The following is a 25,731-nucleotide window of genomic DNA, read 5'->3' on the forward strand; positions in this document are numbered from 1 at the left end:
TATACATTATTTACACAATGGGCTGCACATGATTGGCTAATTCCGGAATTCTACTGTAAGCCAATCAGGTTGTGGATTCACTTCTATCTGGAGCATGATTGGGTAGTTCCTGCCAACCAATCATACTGCTGCATTGTTCTAGGACCAATCAGACTGCTGCATTCTGAATCCTATTGTTCTAGGACCAATCAGACTGCTGCCTTTTGGATCCTATTGTTCTAGGACCAATCAGACTCCTGCAGTTTGGATCCTATTCAACTCAGTACATAACAGAGACCCTGGCATCATAGAACACCTGTGCTCACAGCTCTGCACTGGTTGTCAATCGGCTACCGGGCAAAGTTCAGGGTGTTGTTGCTGGCATCTATCTGTCTCAAGGGACAATAGAGAGCGCCTCCCGGGGTGAAGTCAAACTGCTGCGTTAGTGGCACCAAAGAGACCTCCCTGGGGTGCAAGCCTCAGCAGTGTGTATGGAGGACCTGGGCTGCCCAGAGGACAAGACCCCCGTCTCACTGATTGGATCCAAAGGAAAGAAGAGCAATATGTTTGGCAGCAGCTTGGCTGCAGGAGTTGTTGTAAGGAGGTGTCCAACCATCTTAGGGACTCCACTCTGGATTTGTGTAGGGTTTACTCCTTAGCCCTTTCTTCTCCCAAAGATATCCCACAAGGCAGTGGAGGTTTAGAATCAGAGTTTTCCTTCTCTTAGATGGGCTACCTTCCCAGGTTGATGAGCTCCATCTGCCCCTTTAATGTGTTATTGTTAGAATATAAAGCCCTTAACAGCTAGGGACCAGTTTACATGTGAGATTGCCTTACCCCACATGTGCCCACTTGAGCACTTCGATTGGTAGAACTGGCACTGCTACAGGTGCCACAAAATATTCATTCCGCATTTGTTTAGTGTGGCAGCACATACACTTTGGAACTCCCTGCCTATTGAGATCAAGCAGGCACTTTCGGCGTACTCTTTTTAGCGTCTGCTAAAAACATTCTTGTTTAGACAATCCTATCAATGCTTAGAAAGTTGATGTGAATTTTAACTGTTTTAGTGTTTTAACTTTTTGTCTGTTTTAAAGTATTGCATTTTTTCTTGATTTTATTGTTTTATCTTTTTGTAAACCGTTTTGAGGGTTTTGTTTTCTTTTTGCAATCAAGTAGCATATAAATTAAATAAAGAAATAAGCCTATCTAGATACGTAGAGTGTTAATATGTGTTTTAATCTGGTTTTAAACTTATCAATTTAAATTATTCTTTGAATGTTTTAAATAGTTGTTTCTAACTGTTTTTGCTGATAATTTCAATTTCATTGTTTTATTCTTTTTGTAAACCACTTTGGATTTTGGTTTTTTTTTAAAAAAAAACAACAACACACAACAACAACCAAGTCATAGAGAATCCTCAAAAAATGTAGTTACGGGCTTTGGGAACTATAGCTCTGTGAAGTCAGCACCATGAACAAACTACAGTCCCCATGATATTTTGGGCGAAGCTGTGACTGTTAAAATTGTATGCTTTAATTGTAATGGTGTGCATGCGACCGCAAATGCAAAACACACAGAAATTAGATACTAAATCATACCTGCCAGCAAACAGGGTCCTTTAACAAGCATCTCAAAGCTGAACTCGTAGGGAAAGGCATTGTAAACCTCACCCCTGAAAATGTCTGTATCCTGGGGAGGCACAAGGAAAGACTGCTCACTCTTCAGAGTAGTGGATCCAAAACAACTGGCAGAGCTGATGAAGAAGGAGGAAGAGAGAATAAAAGTCACAAACTAGAGCTGTCTGGCATGCATGGCAGTTGACCTTATTGTGGGAGTTCTTGGGCAAGGTATACATTTGCTAATCAGCACAACACAGCCCAAGACCTGCAAAGAGGCCTCCTGCGGGCAGGGAAATGCAACTACAGCCTAAAGTAAATTTGGAATACAACTTATTTATTTTTAAAGACAATCTGCCCAGGAGATTTTAAAATCATATAGCTCCATATAGACATTTTCCAAAAGAGACAGACAGATGCGAAAAAAAGACACTTTGTTTTCTGCAGGAGAAAGTCCACAGCTGGACCTCTGTTCCAACACATGGGGGCATATTTACAAGAGCAACTAATCAGAATCAGGGAAGTTTTCGGAAACTTTCACCTCAGTGGGAGGGGCCTATTTTTGGCAGCTATGTTTATATAGGTTGAGGTGTGAATTTGGTGTGCTGCTATCATAGCTTAGTTGGATCTGTGCAGATGAGGTGAAAACAATGAAATATATATATATATATATATATATATATATATATATATATGGATGCGGGTGGTGCTGTGGGTAAAAGCCTCAGCGCCTAGGGCTTGCCGATCAAAAGGTTGGCGGTTCGAATCCCCGCGGTGGGGTGCGCTCCCGTTGTTCGGTCCCAGTGCCTGCCAACCTAGCAGTTTGAAAGCACTCACGGGTGCAAGTAGATAAATAGGGACCACTTACTAGCGGGGAGGTAAACGGCGTTTCCGTGTGCGGCTCTGGCTCGCCAGAGCAGCGATGTCACGCTGGCCACGTGACCCAGAAGTGTCTCCGGACAGCGCTGGCCCCCAGCCTATAGAGTGAGATGGGCGCACAACCCTAGAGTCTGTCAAGACTGGCCCGTAAGGGCAGGGGTGCCTTTACCTTTACACACACACACACACACACACACACACACACACACACGGGAAGCACAGTAGTTTTACCATATTCTTGTGGGAAATTCCAGTCAAATACAGCTAGCAAGCATGGGGCTAGTTGGTTTATGAGGAGGTTAAGATAATAAAGCTGTGTTTCCTAGACTGTTAGGTCACACCCCCTCTTCTCTGATGAGAGAGAAAGTGAAGCCTTCTTTTCCTGTTCCTTCTCTCTCCTCGCCATGTAACTGATCAAAGAAGAAGTGTCTTAAGCTTTGCTTCAAGCTTAGATGTTTGAAGCTATCTCTCTGTATTTTTTTCTTTGAATCTGTAAGTAAAGCATTTTGAACTTCCTTAGGAGTGTGTGGCCTGTTCCTTGCAAGAGGAGTAGAAAGAAGGAAGCGCTTTGCAAGTGGACTAAATGGGATATGCAAAAGGTTTAGGAGCCTACATTCCTAACACTTTACTGTACTGCTTAACGTTTGTGACTTTAAACGCTCCTACTGGGGGCTCTCTCCTGCTGGAGAGTGAGTTTAGCCCTGCATTTTGAATCCAGGCAACCAACTGATTCTTTTGTTCTTTACCCGACACACACATGGGTCACAGGGAGTCATATTTTTCCTCCCACAATGCTGAACTCTGCACAGTTGCAACCAAGCTATGTTTTCAACACATCAGTTTGTAAAGGGGTTCTGAGAGAAGACTGCTAGACTTGAACACTAGCCTGTACATTTAAATTTCCATTCTCCCACTGTGGCAAAAGGTCATAAGTTGCTATTCTAAAACCATCAATCCAGCCTTTGTGCAATGCTCCACTGAAGGACACAAGAGGGACCTCAACAAAATATTGCACAGTGGAGTGCCCTCCTGTACCATACTCCATTCTATTCCACCTCCCATCCAGTTTGCATTTTTTGATCCAATGTTAGTTAGTATTCTGGGCCCACAAAACATTCTCAGTCCTTCCTTGGCTGTTTTAGGGATCCCTCCTTTCAACTTAGGGTTTCCTCTGCGCATGCTCATGATTCCCTCTTATGAGTGAGTGGTGTCATTTTGGTTCAATAAGCAAAGGCACTCATAACCTTAACCTTGGATATAAAAGGGATGCTGCTGCTGCTGCTGAGTCATGTGACTCCCAGCCAGTTTCTAATTGGCACAGGCTCCCATTATCAATTATTTGTGCCACACTCCCATTTGCTAGAGAACCCATATGAGTCAGCAGGAAAGCTCTGATTCCTGCGACCTGCACTTGCCAGCTGTCAGTGGTCCCTATAACCTCCTCCAGTCCCTACCCTTTGCATAGCATAGACTCTGAGAAAGCCATGAAAATCACCATAGGGCCAACCTGTCGTCACATAAGCCTCTCGCCTCACTTTCACTTTCGGGGATGGATACAACGAAGGGCGTGAGCACAGAGGGGAAGAGGACACGTAGGGCGCCGTTTGCCAGGGTTGCCAGTTCCCGACTGCTGCTGAAGACTACAGTCAAGGTTTCCGAAGGCCCAACGGGGCCTGTGCTGATGATGAACGTGGAACGTGCTAAGTCTTCGTCAAGGATCAAGTGACCTGGGCAGAAGGCAGAGAGGAGGTAGCTAGGATGGTGCCTCCTACACACTCATGCGGGAAGCTAATGCCTTTACTTTATCACTGTCTTGGAGCCACACTTCTCACTGAGTTACCCATACAGCAAGGTGAAGACTGGAGTCATTGCATAACCTCAGTGCAGGTGGGGGAGCCCCAAATACCCTTAATGATTATCTCACTTAAGTTTCTTGGCACTGTATCGATTGGCAAACTGTGAGAACGGTTAGGTCAAAAGCCACAGATTTACCTGTGGCTACCTAGTTCTCTTCATGGAAAACTCAACCCATCCACTGTTGCACACATCAGCCAAGGCATCCCCTTGGGATTTAATTTAATGAACAGCTCAACAGTGGGAAATTTACTGAGCGGCTTCATATGCATTATTTGTTCGACTTATAGAAAAACACCCTGTTGGGTAGTCCAGTATTATTATTCCGTATAGTACAGAAGGAGTGATGACCAAGAAGGCTTGACCGAAACCAACTAGTGCTAGATCGTGGTTACTAGATGTGTTCACAGCAGAGCTGAGATTTGCGGCATGACTCATAGCTCATGCCTTTTAGCAGCTTTCTAATGGATCATTGTAGCCTGCCTTGAGTTCTAGCCTAGGAATAGTGCTCTTGGGATGGAAAGCTGAACTATTTATTGCATGAAAGCAGAAGACAAATCACCTTTGGCTAACTCTTCCATAGCCCCCAAAATGTGAAACTGTCCTGAATTGATGTCTTTGCTTCAAGTCCCACCTTGCTATTCATTTCAGCAGTGCCAGAGGCAGAGCACTGCAAGGAGATGTTACCACAACCAACCATTGGTGCAGCAGAGTGGCTGGTTCCAGCTTGCATTACAGTCAATGCAGCAGTCCTCCACACTGGGCCGGTTCTGGATCTGGAACGTGGAGGCTCTGTTTCCTGTTATAGCTTCAAAGCTTGAGACCACCTCTGACTCCTCCAGGGGATAAATGAAGACTCCTGTGCATAGAAAGCCAGATTGTCCATTGGTAATCAGTCCACCCCTTGCAATCAAACAAATCTCTCTCTCTCTCTCTCTCTCTCTCTCTCTCTCTCTCTCTCTCTCTCTCTCACACACACACACACACACACACACATGCACAACCCCCCATCCCTCTTCAGCTGAACCGTGCAGATCAGCAGAGGAGTGAGGGGTGGTATTTTCTTCCCATCACAGCACTGGACAAGGTGGAAGCTCTCCAATCTACCCAGTGATTCAACAGAGAAGAAAATTGTCCTCTCTGCTCTTCAGATATTTATAGGACTTACACCTATACCATATGTAACATCTCTGTCAATGGGGAATCATGCATCTGAAGCACCAGAAAGAGCCAAGAGTCATCTACATTCCTGATAGATCTAGAACAGCATCTACCACCTGTGCAGTTATAACCTACCACTGTAGCTGCAAAAAGCTCTTACCCTCTATAGGCTCTTCCTCCAAGTTGATGTAAGTAAGGTGGGCAGTGACTCCCAGGGAATACCCATTGGCACAGGCTTTCACACAAGAGCTTTTTAGAGGGAGGGCTGTCCAGGCTGGCCGGCAGTACAAGCCTGGCATGATCTTCAGGTGAAACTAAAAAGCCCCACCGACTGCAGCTATGAAGATAAGAAAAGACAAGGACATGCCAATAGAGAAGGCCCTGCACTGGCTCTGCTCCAAAAGCCTCCAGAGATGAAGTTCTCTAGCAGCAGCAGCTCACAGGAGAAGTCATCCATGCTCGCTGGTTCTTCCTGACTAGAGGCCTCCACCCTGGATCCTCACCCATCCTTGAGAACCCAGGGAAATACCACTGTCCTCTGACACTGAGGTTCTCTTGTGGATCAAGAATTGGTTAAGTAGAAGGAAGCAGACAGTATAAATGAATGGACAATTCTATGGAGAGATGTAGAAAGTGGAGTCCCCCAAGGACTGGTATTGAGACCTGTGTTTTTTTCACTTATTCATAAATGCTCTAGAGTTAGGAGTGAGCAGTCAGGTGGCCAAATTTTTAATTAAAATTGCTCATGGTCATTAAAATAAAAGGTGAAGAGCTCCAAAAGGGCCTCTCCAAACTGAGAGTGGGCAGGAAAATGGCAAATGCAATTCAATGTAAACAGGTGTAAACTGATGCATAGAGGGGCAAAAAAAAATCTTATTTTCACTCATGGGGTTTGAACTGGTGGTGACTGACTAGGAATGAGACCTTGGGGTCATAGTGGATAGTCCAATGATAATGTTGCCCTAGGGCTCATTCAGACTTCCTTTGTGCCATGTTTTTAGGCACAGGTCTATGCTTTAAAGCTGGGTGTCCGATATATCTATATCTATCTATCTATCTATCTATCATCTATCTATCTATCTATATCAATATATCAATATATATATATATCCCCTCAGCACTTTCCTGCTCAAGTCTACTCTACTGCTGAATTGGAGCAAATGGGACTCTGCAGAAAACCCAAAATGCAGTTTATTCTGATGCAGCATTAAAGAGTGGGTTTTCCTGGGGGAAGTAGTGGGGGGGGGGAGAGCTTGAAAGTGCTGACATTCACCTTGAAAGTGTGGGGCAAAAGGTAAGTGTGGATGATACCCTAGTGTGCAGCAGCTGAGAAAAAGGCAAATTCCATGCTAGGGTTCATTAGGAAAGGAATTGAAAAAACCTGTGAATAACATTGTGCTGTTACACAAATCAATGGTACAACTGCACTTGGAACAACATGTGAACTCTTGCGGATGAAATTTAAGGTTGTGTACGCACTACACCTTCAAAGCACATTCGAAGCACATCCCCCCCCCTCAAATAAAAGAATTTATACAAAGGAAAAACCTCCCCCTGAAGCAGTTTTACAAAAGGAAAAAAGACTCATAAGATGGGTGACGTATTAGCCTGTAAGTCATCGCATAAATCTATGCTCAAAAACAGTTGCAAGGAAAACATGGGCAAAGATTATACACCTATGATCAGAACTAGGCAGTCTTGCATGATATAAGCTGTGTAAACACCACACATTTAAAGTACATGACCTCCACCAAAGTATCCGTGGAACTGAAGTTCACCACACATGGACATGCAATTCCTGGCAATCTTAAGAAACTACTCTTCCCAGGAGTCTTTCGGAGGACTCATGTGCTTTAAATGTATGGTGTGTACACAGCCTTTGAAAGCTGCCCGTTGCTTGGAGTTTTCCACTTTCCCCTACTTCATGATCTCTCAAATTTATTGTTGTTAATAATTAATGCCCTGGCAAATATTGCAAGTATCTTTTAACATCCCAGCTACTCTCTACTCTTTTCCCTTCCACATGTGTGAATTGGTCACCCAGGTAACCTCCGTAGGTGGAGTATGGGATGGGGCGAACAGATGCTGCCCTCTCTCATTGGTCCGTTGGAAAGTCTGGGCCCCACTGAGGGCTCAAGCAAACTGGAAGATGATCCGTATTCTGAAAATAAACCTTTGTTTCCAGGTGACCTTGTAGATGCAGCACTGGCTACACTGGAGAGGTTCTGGCCAGCTGCTGCTCATGAAAAAGATGGCATGGAAAAACAAACAGAGGTGCTATGCAAAGCAGCTAATCAACCCTGAACATGTGTCGATTCAGTGCTTGCATTTCTCTTTGCAACGTAAGCAGTGACCTGTTGAAACAGATGGGGGTGGAAGGGAGTTGCTGGTTTCTTAAAGCTGCTGTTATGGTTAGAGTGGTTAGCTGCTGTACTCTCCAGAACAGCAACAATCAAAACAGTAATAAGACAGGAGATTTGACAACAGGGTGCGTATTTCCCCAAACCCTGAGAACTGCCACTGACCACTAGGTTTTAGCTGAGCCTACTCATTCTCAGAGCTCACCACCAGCTACATCAAACCATTTGAATCCACAGGAAGCCATGGAATATGGATCATGACTCAAAGCCTCTCCTTGCCTACTCAAGACCTTATGGTTTCATGCGCAATGCATGTGTTATTTCTGTCTGCCATGACACTGATTGGCTGCAGCTTCATGTTTACCAATGACTTCTCACTGCCTGCTTTTTTCTTCTTTTAAATCATCAGTAACCTTTATATTTATCTTACCAAAGTAAACAAGACCCATCTGGTCTTTATGTTTTATGCAGGTAGCTGTGAGGCAGTCTGTAATGAATAAACACAGATCCACAGGTTAGCACCCTGTGATTCCCCCCCCCCAATCCTTTCTTAGTTTCTGGGAATGCAGCGGCCTACAATCTTATTAATATTATAACAAACAACCCTGGATTTCTGCTACTTTCTCCCTAGCAAAAGATCCTCTTCCCATTGTATCCAGGGGTGGTGGCTGTGTGTGTTCATGTGTGTGTGTGTACATGTGAACAGGGTAGAAAATAAGTGTCCCATTCTTAAAAACTGACACCTTCTCCAATTGTGTGTACAGTGTCTCTCAAAACAACAACAAACTAACCTATGGTCACGTAAAGCATACTCAATAAACACACAAGACATAACCGGCTGTGTTCTTAGATAAATAAGGTATACTATTCATGTATCAAATCATAAATTTCAATATAAAGTTCCACAAACGAACAAAGCAGAAGACCCAGTGGATCAGATCATTCTCTAATCAGTTCATGCATAAGGTCCATGCATGTGTCTATTCCACCTGTCTGTTCATAAGGTCCAAACAATCCACTTGAAAGGTTGTTGCAGTTCCACAGAATCCTTTCATAGTAGTAGCAGCTACTACTATGCCATAAGAGCCATTGTCCTGTAATATCACATATGAACTTTAACTACTGATGACGGCGAAACAAGGCCAATATTCTGGAAATCCTTGTCTTAGACTCTGTGAAAGGATTCTGTGGAACAGCAACAACCTTTCATGTGGATTGTTTGGACCTTATGAACAGACAGGTGGAATAGACACTATTACACGGATGGACCTTATGCATGAACTGATTAGAGAATGATCTGATCCACTGGGTCTTCTGCTTTGTTCATTTGTTGAACTTTATGAGTTACTTCCGTTGAAATTTATGATTTGATACATGAATAGTATACCTTATTTATCTAAGAACACAGCCGGTTACGTCTCATGTGTTTATTGATTATACAGTGGTACCTTGGGTTACATACGCTTCAGGTTACATACACTTCAGGTTACAGACTCCGCTAACCCAGAAAGAGTACCTCGAGTTAAGAACTTTGCTTCAGGATGAGAACAGAAATCGTGCTCCAGCGGTGCGGCATCAGCAGGAGGCCCCATTAGCTAAAGTGGTGCTTCAGGTTAAGAACAGTTTCAGGTTAAGAACGAACCTCCCAAACGAATTAAGTACTTAACCCGAGGTACCACTGTACAGTGTCTCTCAAGCATTTCAGGCAGGGCACAATTCCCAACACTGCTTGGGGATCCTTGGAATTGAATCCAGGATCTTTTGTATGCAAAGCAGATAGTCCACCACAGATCTACAGCCCTTCCCAGAAGAAGACTGCAGAACTAGGAAGGGGGCTCTCTCAGAGTTTGCCACAACGGAATAGCATGGCTGTAGCAATATAGAAGAATTGCTGCAACTAAACTAAGGGCTTTTCTGCACTTAGCTTCCTCTGTTCTTTCTAGGCTCTGTCTGCACTTTAAAGCTCCATGTCAGAGTGCCTCCCCTCCCCCCCCCCTTTTTCTCTCTCGAGCTATCCCTGTGAAAACTTGCTCTCTGAAGTTCAATTGGAGCAAATGGTAATATGTGGAAAACCGAAATTACTGTTTACACTGATTCAGCATTAAAGAGCAGTTTTTTTGTAGGGAAAGATCCAGAGTACAGCAAAAGGTAAGTGTGGATAAGCCCTGTGTTGGGAACATAATCACCTGTACAGTTCTCTTTAAAATCTTTGGTCTTTTTAATAACTCTTTTTTGTCTGTATGCAGTAGCTAAAAGAGATCCATAGCAAAGGTTTTTGACAGTAAATCTGTTATTTAAACAATAGGTGCCCCTCATCTTTGAGATATTCTGTAGAGGCGTTACACCAGGTACCTTCATTCGAAAAGATCTAGCAGTGCCCAGAACAGGACTTTGTTGTAGGGGCCCCACAGCCTGCCATACACAGACATCATGATTGTTTAGTGGAGCCTTATCCAAGAGTGACACTGGCTCTTTCATCTCATCTACTGCTTCTGCTATTTGTTTTCATACATTTCTGAATCATTTTATAGTGCACCAACACATATGTTAGGTAAGAAACCTGCCTATATTTGTGAATAAATAATAGTAATATAATAAGAATAAGAATTTATTATTTATACCCCGCCCATCTGGCTGGGTTTCCCCAGCCACTCTGGGTGGCTTCCAACAAAGTATTAAAATACAGTGGTACCTCAGGTTACATACGCTTCAGGTTACAGACTCCGCTAACCCAGAAATAATACCTCGGGTTAAGAACTTTGCTTCAGGATGAGAACAGAAATCGTGCTCCGGCGCCACGGCAGCAGCAGGAGGCCCCATTAGCTAAAGTGGTGCTTCAGGTTAAAAACAGTTTCAGGTTAAGAACGGACCTCCGGAACGAATTAGGTACGTAACCAGAGGTACCACTGTACAGTGGTCTGTTAAACATTAAAGGCTTCCCTAAAAAGGAAGTGGTGGGGAACCTGTGGCCCTATAGATGTCAACTCCCATCAGCCCCAGCTAACATGACCAATGATCAAAGATGACTTTTGGGGTGTATTGTTTAGGGGGTTTTGTTGAGGAGGGGTTGTTGCTGTTATTGATATTAGTTTGTTGTATCTTTATTTTAGATCATCTTTAGATTTATGTGGAAATTGTTCAGTTTGGTTGTATAGCTTTTGATGTTTTACTTATTGTTTATGACTGCCTTTGTTGTGGTTGTAATTAATTTTCATGCTGTAAGCCGCCTTGAGCTTCTAACTTTGGAAAGGAGGCCTACAAATAAAATGATTGATTGATGATGGGAATTGTAGTCCAGCAAATGCCACAGGTTCTCCACCCCTGCTCCAAGGAGCTGATCACGCATGCATAGGATACCAGGCAGCTTCCCATCTACTGCTAACCAGATCTACTTCTGCTTAGCTGCAGAAGCCTAACACAGAGAATCATGGAGTTCAAAGGGACCATGACATGTTCAGACCATTCTCTTTGCTGCAAATGTTTAAACTTTCATAAACCACCACCTACCCAAGACAAGACAAAAGCAGAAGCATGGACAGTAGAGGTTAGTACCTGCAGGCAAACCTGGAGAAGTTGTGAAAAGCTCACAGAGATGTGACAAACATTCTCACCCAACTTCCTGGTAGCTGAAAGCTGGAGCAGAGTCAGAAATAATGAGCCAACAGAACAAACTGAATGGAGTTGTATTTTCAGGACTGGAATATAAGGACATTATTCTAAATAGGATTATCTGAGATACTTCACTAGCTGTCCGGAGACTGCCCTTATTACACTAAGCTACCCCCCTCTCAGGTCACACCCCTTCCCACAACTTTTGTGGTTATGCCAACTGAATTATTGCACGCACTCTTGAGATCCTCTCTCTGGTCCAGGACAAGAGGTCTAAAATGGGAAAACAGACTACTGGTGCCAATGACATATTTAATTATAATAGGTATTAAGATGGAGCCTCCTGCTGGGGTTCACTGCCTATAATAGTCTTAGTCTTGCCATGCAGACAAGAAATTTAAATTTTGATCTAGAACCCACAAACCTAATGAAATGCCCAAACTCACTCTGGGCTGTGATGCTATGAGAATGCTGGTTTATATCTTGTAAACTGTTGTTCTGTGACAAATTTTTCATTGATTGAAATGTTTTTACTGTATGCTACTGTTTTGGTCAATTGTATTTTATACTTTTATTGTTTTGTTTTTATGGCAAACCATCTAGAGCAGGCTTCTTTGTCTTGAAAGGAAATATATTAAATAAAATAGACAAAAGTTCAACTTGAGAATGAAATAAAGGAGAGACTCCTTTCACTCACCTTCTTGGAGCAATTTGATAGACGCTCACTTGGGAGTTTCCTCTACTAAGACTACAACGTATTTGATCACATGAAAAATTCAGCCTAATATATCAGTTGTCCCCAAAACTGGGAAAACCCCTATAGTCAAGTGAAACCTCCAATCCAATAGCTCGTGGGGGGTGTGAGACCTCCAGCACTCCTTACCCGTTTCTTTTCAAAAACGGTGGAGCAGAATTAGAACTAAACCAGTCCTGTTTGCCCCCAGGTGAATACTTTTAACAACAGAGGGTTGGGAACATTTGCTAATATACCATGATGAGTTACAGTAAATAATTAATATGATACATGTTCAATACATAAGTGCAGGTCTGTTAGTGATGCAGCAGGAGCAGGAGCAGCTGCCAAGACAGCTGAAAGGTTTGGTGTGCCATGTTCTGTTTGCTCCCTTTCCCATTCACAAAATGTGGGTCACATACCTGCAATATGGGTTTCTCGGTCATCAAGACAAATTAGCAAGATCCGCTTTGTAACAAAGCAAAAGATTTTGTCCATTTGTTCATTTTAAAAAATATATGGGAAACAGTAGCAAGCTAAAGTTATTCCTTGCTCAGGGATTGGCCAGGGAGATCTTACACTCAAGGGGTGCCTGCCCCCCCCAAAGCCAGGGTCCCATACAGTCACTGCCTCCTGTGCTACTTGGCCTCACCCAATCTCCCACTCTTTTGTTGCCCTACAAAGTTACCCAACAAACAACTGAGCATGAAGGGCTTACCTGGAGAATGACACACCGTCTGCTGTTTTAACCAGCTTGGTTTGGGATGAATTAATATGGATGAAAAATCAGCACATTTCTGGATGGGATCCTGGCATCCAGCGTTACCAGAAGCCTAGTTTCTCCAGCCTCTCAGTCTCTGTCTTCTCCCTTTCGAGAGGGAAACTGTCAGATTCCCTGTGCGGTTGCTCACTCACACATACACACTCCCTCTCTGCTGCAGACTCTCTCTAGTACTGGCTGCCTCAATGCCGTAGTGGCTACATCTCTACTTCCTCAGTGCCAGCCAGATGCAAGGAAACGAAGCAGCTCCAAGCCTGGCCTAATTAAAGGGCCAGGCTGTCTGCACTGCTCTGACAGCACTGAGGAGAGAAAACAGCCAGTTCTGCAAGCATTGTCTTTGCCTTGTTCTCTGGATTATAAAGTCTGCCTGTCAGAGGTAATGAACGGATAGGAAAGAGGGGCAACTTTATTAGAGAAAGGACACTAGGTATAGTCTATAATCATCTATATCAGGGGTCAGCAACCTTTTCCAGCCGTGGGCCGGTCCACCATCCCTCAGACCATGGGCTGGACTATATTTTGAAAAAAATAAATAAAAAATGAACGAATTCCTATGCCCCACAAATAACCCAGAGATGCATTTTAAACAAAAGGACACATTCTACTCATGTAAAAACATGCTGATTCCTGGACCGTATGTGGGCCGGACTGAGAAGGCGATTGGGCCGCATCCAGCCCCCGGGCCTTAGGTTGCCTACTCCTGATCTATATCTATCTCATTTTGGACAAAGTAACTCCATCTCTTGCACCAAAGAAACACAAATCCTGCTATGGGATACATTGTTTACCATTACTAGAAGAATATGATTTTAACAGAATGTTTTCACAAGGATTAGAGTAGTGGAAGACAGAGAAGGAGGTGGTATCTGCTGTGGCACACTGGGATAATGACTTGTTTCAGTGCTTTCAACACACACTTTCAGACGTTTGTCCAAAACCATGAGGCCTAGAAATGTCATGAAAAGTTTCAAGAAGCTATAATTCCCAAGCAAGCCCACAGATTCTTTACTGAGTGTAGCACACAAACAATTCTCGGGTGCACCCTGGATGTGCCCAGTTATAATAGAGAATACTGGGTTAGATGGACAGAAAGGCTGGCCTGGGTCATGAGAGACCCACTGTGGAGAGATCTTTTACATCACCTCAAACAATGTTTTTCAGTGGAAACAGTTTACACACTCGGGGCCAAACCAGACATGATGGGTTATCATTAACGCACCCCCCCATACCCCATATAAAGGTAAAGGTACCCCTGTCCGTACGGGCCAATCGTGACCGACTCTGGGGTTGCGTGCTCATCTGCTTAAGAGGCCGGGAGCCAGTGCTGTCCGCAGACACTTCCGGGTCACGTGGCCAGTGTGACGAAGCTGCTCTGGCGAGCCAGCACCAGCGCATCGCACGGAAACACTGTTTACCTTCCCGCTATAAAGTGGTACCTATTTATCTACTTGCACTTAGGGGTGCCTTTGAACTGCTAGGTGGGCAGGAGCTGGGACCGAACAATGGGAGCTCACCCCACCGCGGGGATTCGAACCGCCGACCATACGATCGGCAAGTCCTAGGCACTGAGGTTTTACCCACAGCGCCACCCACGTCCCTATACCCCATATAACGCACCCCATATATTTGTTGGCATTCATCTGTCTCTGGAGACAATGGAACAGCGTGCCATCAGGGATAAAGTCAAACTGTTGGAGACTTACAGCGCCTGCTGTGGCGGTATAGACCAATACAATAGAGATATATTTTATTGCAGGTGGGGCAGATGAAGGGGTCCGATTTTCCTGCTACAGGTGCACCATGGCATTTCTTCTCTGTATTCCTTCTGGCAGTCATGCCTCCTATGGTCCATGCTGAAGATACACAAACTGTCTGTCTCCAGGAACTGTGATTGTCTGCCAGGGATTCCCATATGGCGGGGTTAATGTTGCCAGCCTTCATGTCATGCTTGTAGACATATTTGTAACACAGAGTTGGTCTGCCAACAGGTCTTGTCCTGAAGCCAGTACCCGCTGAGCACGTCTATTCTGTGTACATGTCTATTCTGTGTACATGACCAAGTCGATTAAGCACAAATCCTCACCCCAACCAGTATCTCACCTTCAATACTCCAGGCACTTTTCTCACTTCTTGGCTCCAGTATTGGGAACTGTGGAAAGTGTCTAAAACAACAGACTGATGGGAAGTAATGCATGGGAATGGGTAAAAGTCCAGCACACTATTTTACACACTCCTCAAAACAAAAAAAAATTTTTCCCTTCCAGTAGCACCTTAAAAACCAACTAAGTTAGTTCTTGGTATGAGCTTTCGTGTGCATGCACACTTCTTTAGATACACACTGTATCTGAAGTATCTGAAGAAGTGTGTATCTGAAATGTATCTGTATCTGAAGATGAAGATGGGTGTATCTGAAGAAGTGTGCATGCACACGAAAGCTCATACCAAGAACTAACTTAGTTGGTCTTTAAGGTGCTACTGGAAGGAAAAAAAATTTTTTTGTTTTGACTATGGCAGACCAACACGGCTACCTATCTGTAACTTACACACTCCTGTTATTGTTAAAGTAAGGCATACCACAACTTCCTCATTTACATAAGAGGGCAGGCACATTAAAAGAAACCTATGGCAACCACCATGTTCCATTTGACTCTCAGCTGCCTGCAATCAAGTGTAAATAAATCATGTGAATACATATGCCTGTGTGAACCACAGTATCGCTGCAGGGATACTTTGAGGTTGATGTAATAAACATGGTTTGATAGAGTACACATGGAAAGATTTCACTCTTTTGATTTATTCACAGTCTTACTACTAACCCATTGATCATGTAATGCAACAGAAGCATTTCTATTTTCCCCTTTCAGTAACTGGAAGGGCTTTATTTATTACATTTCTATACCACCTCTTTATGAAAGTCATGAGGCAGTGCATATCCTAAAAGACACAGTAATATGCAAAATAAATATTATTTAATATTAACTAATATAATGTTGCATGTTGAATAATATGCAAAATAAATATTATTAAATATTTAAAACAGCAATGTGCAGCTGCAACAGGCTGGAAAAATAAGAAATAAAACTGGAATTACACTGGAGTTACTGAGGCTGCAATCTTATCCACAGTGACTTTGGGGTATGCATCACTGAACATTAGCTGCACCTTCCCTTTTTCCACACCCATCATGATGTTTCATCTTTAATTTACTTAGTTTCAGCCTGAGAGTTTTAGTCCATGGTATCAAAATCTAAAAACTGTTTCAAGGACATGTTTCAACTGTTGTTGTTTTTTAAGGTATTATTCTTGCACTCTTCAATTTTCTTAAACTAAGAAATTTTCCTAACTGGATATAATTTACTGCTCAGCAGAACTGCCCTACTTGACCTGAAGCAAAGTTAGTCCAAATGACCCAAACTGAGTCCTGTTTTAGTTTCCTTCAGCCTTCCACAAGTCCCTCCAAAAGGAAGTAGGAACAAACCACTTGCAGGCTGGACAGTTCCCCTGTGAATTATATTAACAGTTGTTTTTTCCTCTCTGAGCAAGCTCTAAATTCTTTATTCTTATCTTGTCCATTTGCCTGTTCTGAGATCCCAGCCTTCTTCCTGTTTGCCTATCCTGACTCCTTGGTACCGTGTCAGCTGTTATCTGCCAGGAGAAAGTCCTAGTGCTGACTCTGAAAAGACTTGTCCAGCATATTTTTAAGCATATTTAGTCAGAGGTATTTCCCAATGGGATTTATTCCCTAGTAACTGTGTTTAGGATTGCATCCTTTAACTATATGTTTACATTCCAGCTTTGTCCTGGTTTTCCCACAGGATTCAGATTTGGTTTATAATGGCCCTGGTGACTGCCACCTGGTACTCTATACCAAAGGAGAACAAAGAACTCAGAAAATTCCATTGAAGGATCTACCCTTAGTAAATCCTGGTCAGGAATGAAGAAGGAAACAACTATTATTTAGTATCTGGAACATTTTTTATTTGGATACCTAGAAATGTACTCAATGCCATCACAAGCACTTAAGGGGCGGGGAATAATTAAAGGTAAAGGTAAAGGGACCCCTGACCATTAGGTCCAGTCGTGGCCGACTCTAGGGTTGCGGTGCTCATCTCGCTTTATTGGCCAAGGGAGCCGGCGTACAACTTCTGGGTCATGTGGCCAGCATGACTAAGCTGCTTCTGGAGAACCAGAGCAGCGCACGGAAACGCCGTGACCAAGCAATGGGAGCTCACCCCGTTGCGGGGATTCGAACCGCCGACCTTCTGATTGGCAAGTCCTAGGCTCTGTGGTTTAACCCACAGCGCCACCCGCGTCCCATGGGGAATAATTAATTAACACCAAAATCTTTTTGATTTGAATTGCACAAAGGTGAACTATTCAGAAAGGTGTGGCTGGAACCTTTGCAATTTCTTGCTTGATGAAGTAAAAGGCTGTTATTTCATATTTTTTTTAAATGATATTTATTGGAATTTCCAAAATGTTACAAAATAAAATAGAGGCAAAGAAAAATGCAAAATCAAAATAATTAACAAATTAAAAAGGAAAAAAGACAAACCCCTACCACCATATAAATACAGATTCAAACAAAAAAAGAAAAAAAATACAAAAATACATCACAAACAATTAAAAACATTTAAAAACAAATTCATTATTTCCAAATCCTCAACTGTCATTACCTTCTTTCTTAGACCTCCTCCTCCTCCCTTTCTTTGTATCCTAGTTATTAATTATCCCAGCAAATCCTTTCCATATTTCATAATATTCTGTCATTACATTACCCTAAACTGTTTTAGTCTTATCTTTCTATAATAAGATAAATCTTAAGGCTTAAAACTTAAATCTTGTCCTTACCAGCTTCTCATAACCATAACATTCTTTCATAATTCTTTAAACATTTTTGCTAAAGCCAAATAATTTCATTCCAACATTTTTCTAACGTTCATCAATTTTATAAAACAGTTCTAATGGTAGAGAAAAGAGGTACAAACAAATCCAATCTCCATCGCTTCTCGGCCTTTTGGCTAAGATCAAGTGTAGTATCTGTTCTTATCAGTAAAAGGCTGTTATTTCAGGATAACACACTTGCAATATCAACTTATACGTTTTTGTTCAGAGCCTGCCATTGTTAGAGAATAGGGAGCAATTTCTGAACAATTTAAGCAGCTATTACTGTAACTACATAATGGTGGTGTTTTATAACTATATAATTAGTGGAAAATAGAAATATCTTTCTTGATGGGTACAGTATAATATGTTTCACAATATTTATGTTGTAAAATTCACTGATACAACTAGAATTTACTTGGAGCTATAGCAGGAAAAAGAATAACCTGCGGAAGTCAACCCCCATTCCAATTCAACTGACAATTTATTCTGATAAAAGTGAAAGTCCTGTATAGTGGTACCTTGGGATAAGTACTTAATTCGTTCCAGAGGTCTGTTCTTAACCTGAAACTGTTCTTAACTTGAAGCACCACTTTAGCTAACGGGGCCTCCCGCTACTGCCTGTGCCGCCGGAACACAATTTCTGTTCTCATCCTGAAGCAAAGTTCTTAACCCGAGGTACTATTTCTGGGTTAGCGGAGTCTGTAACCTGAAGCGTATGTAACCCGAGGTACCACTGTATTTACCCTACAATGCATTCCTGGGCAGCTCCCTGTGTGACTTTTGAAAAATGTTGTACCCTCTCATCAATTACACCTACCAAAGGATCCCCTTTTTATTTTATGGAGGCATGATGGGAAATGGCTTGCTCTTTCCCCCTTACACAAAGTGAATCACAAAGCCCCTTTACATCAAAGTGCAGGGATTGATTCCAGAGAACTGGTGTAGCAACACTAAAAGCCCAGTTTCTAGTACAGGCTAAGCATACCTCAAGGACATATAACCACAGCTGCTAGCAGTGAAGAAGTATCAGAGATTGCTTACTCATGAAAAGACACCTTCCTCATGAGTAGGCTTCTGACTCTAGGCCTGTAGACACACACTGTGCCATTGTTCTTCTGCTGGCACCAGCACTCTCAAGAACCTCCTCTGACATGCCCAGAGGTTCTTCCTCAGGTATCAACCCAGAAGTCCTATCAAGGGGATCTTCAGCACTGGACTCAGGGTGCCCTGCCTGGTCCTTCAGATGTGGGGTGTCCTGTTCCTCCTCTGAGGATTCATTGTCTGGCACCAGATCAGGACTAGGCACACCACCACCTTGCCCAACCTGGCCCTCTGCTGCTGCTTCAGGACTACAATGACTTGCTGCCAAATAATTGCATTACCCACCTGTACAATTATGAATAAACAAATTAAAAAGATAAATAAATGTATCTTCAGCCTCCAGGACTCTGGGAGAACCACAGGTAAGTTGGGACCACAGCACTTGCCAACCTGTTAAACTGCATTACATGATCAAGCAACTCCTCCTCCTGATGAGAAAACTGTGCTGAGCATGGCTGAAGCAGCACTTTTCCTTTCAGCTGCATGCCTAAAGAATACGCATTTCGTCTGCATACAGCCCTGCAGCACTTGCATCAATCTCATTAGAGAAGCCAACATTAGCAAGCAGCAGGACTCCCTTGCATTTGCTGTAGGGGTGTGGCACACGGAGGAAACGATTGCACAAATGTTTCTTACTCCATGCTTTTATAAATGTAGTGAAGAAAAATACAGAAATTACATTGCTACATTCTGCTCCCCTGAACCTATACTGATATGCACTATAATATTTGTCCCTCCTTTGACCATTAATGTCAATGCATAATAATAATAATAATAATAATAATAATAATAATAATAATAATAATATAGTAGTATTTCTGCTTCAACAAGATGCACAGTCCCTATGCCCCCCCCAAAGAATCCTGGGAACTGTTGTTTACCCACCCTTCAGTTTCCAGCACCCTTAAACTATAGTTCCCTGGATTCTTTTGGGGGGGGGTTGTTATGTATGTTTACCCAAAATCTTAAGTACCATATCATACTAACCAATTGGCCACTAAATACATGGAGTTTTCATGCAGTGCATTTCATTGGGTGTGAATAGGCAGTCAATGCAGTTGCTCTTCCTGACCATGCCTCTGGCAGCACACAGGCTGCTGCTTTCTGCACTAGTTTGAGCCTCAGGACCATCTTCAAGGGAATACAGAAGTACAGTGCACTGCAGTTGCCTAAACTGAAGGTTATTAGAGTATAAGAGTACAGGGGTCAAGTCATTCTTGTCCAGAATAGGTCATAGCTGGTATATATACTGTAGGTGGAAGCTGGCATTCCAAGTCACCAAGGCCACCTGGGCCTCAAGTTAAAATTAATGGATCAAGATCCTCAAACTATACACCAGTTCCTTTGAGAGGTGTGCAATTCCACCTCCCAGACCTAAGAACCTGGCACCTCTGTTGTACTGAATTCAGTTTATTTATTTTTTTAAAAAAAGATATTTATTGAAGTTTTACAAAAAGAAGAAAATTACAGAATAAAAAGAAAACAAGAGAAAAAAAGAGAAAAATACAAAAAATACAAAAATACATAGAAAAAAAATACAAAATACAGAAAAAATAGATAGAAAAAATTAAAAACAAATCAATTTTTTCATATCTTAAGTTTCGTTTGCTTATTTCCCTGACCTCCTCACACCTCCCTTTTTTGGATTCCCATTCACATGGTTAGTTCGGCAAATCCTTACCCTCTTTCATTTATAACTCTATATCTCAACATATTATAACTATATATTTTCATCCGTTATCAATCCATTTTTACATATTCTTATTGATCTTGTTGCTAAGGCCACTCAATTTCAATCCAACATCATTTTAACATTCATTAATTTTACAATGTTTCTGCAAATAGTCTTTGAATTTCTTCCAATCTTCTTCCACCGACTCTTCTCCCTGGTCTCGGATTCTGCCAGTCATTTCCGCCAGTTCCATATAGTCCATCACCTTCATCTGCCACTCTTCCAGGGTGGGTAAATCTTGTGTCTTCCAATACTTTGCAATAAGTATTCTTGCTGCTGTTGTAGCGTACATAAAGAAGGTTCTATCCTTCTTTGGCACCAGTTGGCCGACTATGCCCAGGAGGAAGGCCTCTGGTTTCTTCAGTTTAAATTTGTAGACCCACATCCAGCCCATCACTGCTGGCAAGCTCGGTCCTAGCACCTGAACTGCTTCTCTTGATTCAGATGGTAGAGGTAGAGCTGGGTTTCATTAGCCACCTCACTCCACATATTCTGATGACAACTTCCAACAGCTTCATAGAGATGTTAAATAAGCATAGGAATCAGGATGGGCACCAGTGGAATTCCATAAGACAACTCCCATAGAAATAGCTTCCCATTGCTATTAGGACAATAGCATCTGAAACCAACTATATGCAAATAGATTTACATTCTACTCATGGGGTTATTTGGAGGCCATTCTGAGTCCTTAAGCAAAATAAGCAAAATAACTGAATAATCTTTTAAACAAATGGGGGAAGTGATAAATGGGCACAAATGTAGAGTGAGAAATATTCAGCAATGCTAAGATCTAATTTGAGCATTACATATTCTCTTAATGAAAAATAAGCCATGGGAGAAATATAGACAGAGTATTACAGTGGGTGTTATCTTATTCATCTCCCTCTGAGGATGAACAAATCAGAAGGGGATAATCACTAGCTCACCCCAGTACTGGATTCTTTTTCTTTCCAATCAATAACACTGAAGTGAGATGCCAACCTTCCCATCACAACCAGACCAAAGAATGGTATATGCTTATCTAACAGAACAGGGACGTGACCTCTAATATGTCAGGACATGGATCAACTCCATGGACTTTTAATTAGAGAAAGTAAATCCTATGCAGATGGGTGCACACAGTTGTTATGAGGTTACCCTAGCAACTGTAACCTTGCCTTTGGGTAATAGAAAGCAGAAGGTGTAAACTGACAGGGCTCTGTTAATCTTCAGCCTACCTAAAGGGAATAAGGTGTTCTACGTGGATCGCATAACTTCCTGGGCTGAAAGATTCAGAGATACTGCTTTTAGTACAAAATGACCCTATTTATGGATTCTGTCTGCTAGAAAAAAGTCTTTACTTAATTCAACTTTAAAAATGCATACTTCATGAGGTGGTTTTGCTCCCCTCCATAAATGAAGTCTAAAGAAAACCATACTAACAAGTTTTGAAAACGTGGCCATTATTTGTTCTTAATTTGTAAAGTGAGCTGCGCAATAAGAGGTTCTTCATCAGTTCTGACCCAGAATGGATTTCTTCACTTTTTCTGAGTTTCAATAATTTGTGAAAACTGTGTTGAAGCAGATGCAGAAGTGTGTTATCAATGGCTACTAGTTGCAATGGCTATGATCTGCTGCCACCGTTGGAGGCAGGAATGTTTCTGAGTACTAAATGCAGGAAACCACAGCAGTGGAGATTGCTCTTCTGCATCAATCCTACTTGGTGGTTACCCAAAGGTATCTGGTTGGCCATTCTGAGATCAGGATGCTGGACTAGATGGGTGATTGGTCTGATCCAGCAGGCTTTCCTTATATTCTTAAAACCATTTTTTTGGATGACACTTTTCTAACATAACTCAGTCAACAGCACCCTCTAGTGGTTAAAGCCTGCGAATAACTAGAGCTATTGAAAAGAAGAAATTATGGCACCTGAGACAAAATTAAAACCATAGAATTGAGTCAGAAGCTTAAATGTAAAAAAAATTAATCTAATGCCTCCTGCAATTTGCATTATTATAATAATTGTGGTAATATCTAGCACCTATCTCACGTGCTTCTTCGAACACGCCAAAGGTTCGAAAGGTGCAGGTCCATAGCTGTCAACTTTCAGATTTGAAAATAAGGGATCAGCAGCCTCGAAAATAAGGGATCAGCAGCCTCACCTGTCCCGGGGACAGTTTACGAGATATCTAACCATCCGGGATAGCAGCAGGAAATGGCACTGGAATAAGGGAATTTCCCGCAAAAAAAAGGAAAGGTTGATAGCTATGTGCAGGTCAGAAAGAAAGCAAATTAAAAGATCGAAAGAACAGGCAACAGCGACTGGTATGAAATGGATGGCAAGTGGAGGGAAAGAGTTCAAAGCGGGGCTGCTGACTGTCAGAAGTAAGCAAAAGCCTATAGCACCCAGTATTCCCAGAGGGTCTCCCATTCAAGTACAAATCAGATGTCAGCATCGCCCTTGAGACAGTGCCACCAACTGGACTCATCCACTGAGACACCTGAGATAGCAATTGCAGTTGAGAATAGATTGAATTCATAAACTGCAATTAAGTTAAGATCAATTATAATAAACAATTTATCAATAGATTCCTCCCTGACGGCTTACGAAAATCTCATTGAGTCCTTGCAGGATGTGGTCTCTGTCAACATAAACTCAGCCGGCAAGCCACGCACTGCTAAAGGGCGCTGTTGGTTTGACCAAGAGTGCTGCACAAAGAAAGAAGCCTTAAGCTTATTTGGTCTATAGAAACGCTGGACTAAATTACTTACCTCCATCTTATCTCAAAATCAAAAAAGAGTATAAAGCCCTTTTGGCCTCAAAAAAAAAAAGGCAGTCCGAACAAAATTCCTGGTTCCTGCTATTGAATGCCTCACTAAACAATGAAACTAAACTCTTTTGGCAACTGGACTCAATGAAAAATAGTTCTTCAGCCCCCAGCTGTGCTATTCCAGCTCAGGTTTGGGAGAACCACTTCAGAAATATATTTATGGAAAATCCAAACCTCCCTTCCAGCTTCCAGGATGATAACAGAGCAGAATTGTCACTGCTCCCTCATTGGAGGCCAGTTACTGTGGAGGAAGTCCATACATTAATTGGGAATCTGAAGAGCGGAAAGGCTCCGGGGAAAGACTTTATCCCAGCGGAGTTGATTACATTAAACCAGCACTGGTGGGCTCCGCTTCTGGCAGCACTTTTTACGGTAGTAAATAACTCAGGTAAGGTACCATATAGCTGGAAACATTCTATAGTAGTCCCAATCTTTAAGAGAGGCCACCCAAATGTACCCTCCAATTATAGGCCAATTAGCCTGCTCTCAATAATTGGGAAGCTGTATGCCCGATTCCTCAGTAGCAAACTGACAACTTTTCTAAATGAACATAATATACTATCTGAAGCCCAGGCAGCCTTTCGTGAGAACCATTCAACATCAGACCACTGTCTAATGCTGTCTTTCCTAGCCAAGAAGTATATTAGGCCTCTATAGGGTAAACTCTTCGTGGCCTTCATGGATCTGAAATCAGTGTTTGACTCCATCCCCAGATCCCAGCTATGGTCCAAATTAAATCTGATTTTGCAGGACAAACAACTCCTCTTTCTTATAGAAGCCCTGTACAATGGAACCAAACTGCAGGTCCAATGCGGTCGACAGAGACAGTTATCGAACAGCATCAAGATGACTAGGGGGATGAGACAGGGATGCATTCTGGACCTCACATTGTTTTGTCTATTCTTAAATGACCTAGAAGAGAGCTTAATGGACCCAGATGGACACCTTCCAAAAATTGGAATGAGAAGGACCCCCTTGCTGTTATATGCTGATGACACAACCATCATCTCAAGTTCCAGACCGGGTTTGAATTATCTGCTGAGAAAATTTTCTGATTACTGTTCTGGAAATGGTTTATCCATTAATTATGAAAACTCTAAAACTGTAGTTTTTGAAAGAAGCTTCTCCTGGTCTAAATGGGTGCTGGATGGCCATAACCTTGAACAGATCAAATACTTCAGTTATCCAGGGCTCACATTCCATCATACAGGATCTTGGAAGCACCACTGGCAAACCTCCCTTCAAAAGGCGGAGATCACAAAGCTAGCCATACCCAGATTCTTTTTCATAAAGGGAGACAAATATGTTCCTCTGCTTGCCTGGAGGGGAGGGGTTTTCTCTGCTCTTTATTCCGTTTGAGCAAACACAGTAACGAAACAGAAGAGGGTGGGCAGTAAGACCCTGAGGCAGAATGCAGGAAAGCAACAGCTTTCTCTCTCAGGAGGCTCGAACGCATGTGTGGCTGCCTGCAATCAGTTTACCACACCAAGAATGAAGATAAACTGGTAAAATAAGGGGGCTGGGTTAAAGCTAAAGGGAAAACCTCAAAGATCCCTCAAGAACAAGGCAGGGGTTCAGGGCTCCCAAAGCCGAGCTGCAGCCTTAGAAGGGGAAAATGGGGCTTTCGGAGGTGGTTTTTACTGCCCCGCTGCTTCCAATTTTTTAAAAGGCAAATTGCAGGAGAAGATTCAGCAGTCAGTCACTCTCTCACTCCCTCCAAGCACCCACGCTAGCCAACAAACACACAGGCAACCACACACTCACAAAGCACACACACTAGCAAACACACAGTCGCGCTGCAGAGTGGCCAAACCTCCTAGCAAGCACTTCCCTGGCTTCTGCTGACCGCAACGAAGACGACCCTCGAAGAAAATGTGTGATGCACTCGGGCCAGTCGGCTCCAGGAACCACACATTCGCTCAATAAAATGCATAGACATTTCCCCTTACTTTTTAGGAGAAAAAATATGCGTGTTATAGAGGGGAAAATACGGTAACTCTTGTTTCCATTCTGATTCACACTTAGTTCAAAATAGTCCTTTAGGGCTTTTGGGGCTTTGTTTACAATTGAAGTACTTCTCAACAAATCATCATTTATTCTCCATCTGAAGGAACCCTGTACGAACACTTTCAGGTCCATAAAAACTGCATTAAGATCATAGCATGTTTTAGGCAAATTTCCGTTTTTGATAATTTACGAACCAAGTCGTTAGATATCCATAAATAG

At 42.5% G+C, this 25,731-nt stretch overlaps 1 protein-coding gene and 1 pseudogene across 4 annotated transcripts in view; one reads left to right on the top strand and one right to left on the bottom strand.

The window, feature by feature from the left end:
- VWA5B2 (von Willebrand factor A domain containing 5B2) overlaps nucleotides 1-25,731 on the bottom strand; it is a 99,047-nt gene that overhangs the window by 28,494 nt on the left and 44,822 nt on the right. For 2 of the 4 annotated variants that reach the window (XM_053390729.1, XM_053390726.1), the window contains exons 3-6: nucleotides 5,653-5,829; nucleotides 5,029-5,190; nucleotides 3,973-4,204; nucleotides 1,581-1,735 (exon numbers count right to left, since the gene is read on the bottom strand). In XM_053390729.1, coding sequence (XP_053246704.1) covers nucleotides 1,581-1,735; nucleotides 3,973-4,204; nucleotides 5,029-5,190; nucleotides 5,653-5,791 — 688 coding nt within the window. In that variant the 5' untranslated portion in view covers nucleotides 5,792-5,829. Of the gene's footprint in view, nucleotides 1-1,580; nucleotides 1,736-3,972; nucleotides 4,205-5,028; nucleotides 5,191-5,652; nucleotides 5,830-12,912; nucleotides 13,489-25,731 lie in introns of those variants that run through there. The other 2 variants (XM_053390727.1, XM_053390728.1) reach the window with 2 other exon arrangements.
- Nucleotides 17,977-18,177, top strand: LOC128414959 (uncharacterized; annotated as a pseudogene).

Source organism: Podarcis raffonei, chromosome 5 (assembly GCF_027172205.1).
Source record: "Podarcis raffonei isolate rPodRaf1 chromosome 5, rPodRaf1.pri, whole genome shotgun sequence".
Classification (NCBI taxonomy): domain Eukaryota; kingdom Metazoa; phylum Chordata; class Lepidosauria; order Squamata; family Lacertidae; genus Podarcis; species Podarcis raffonei.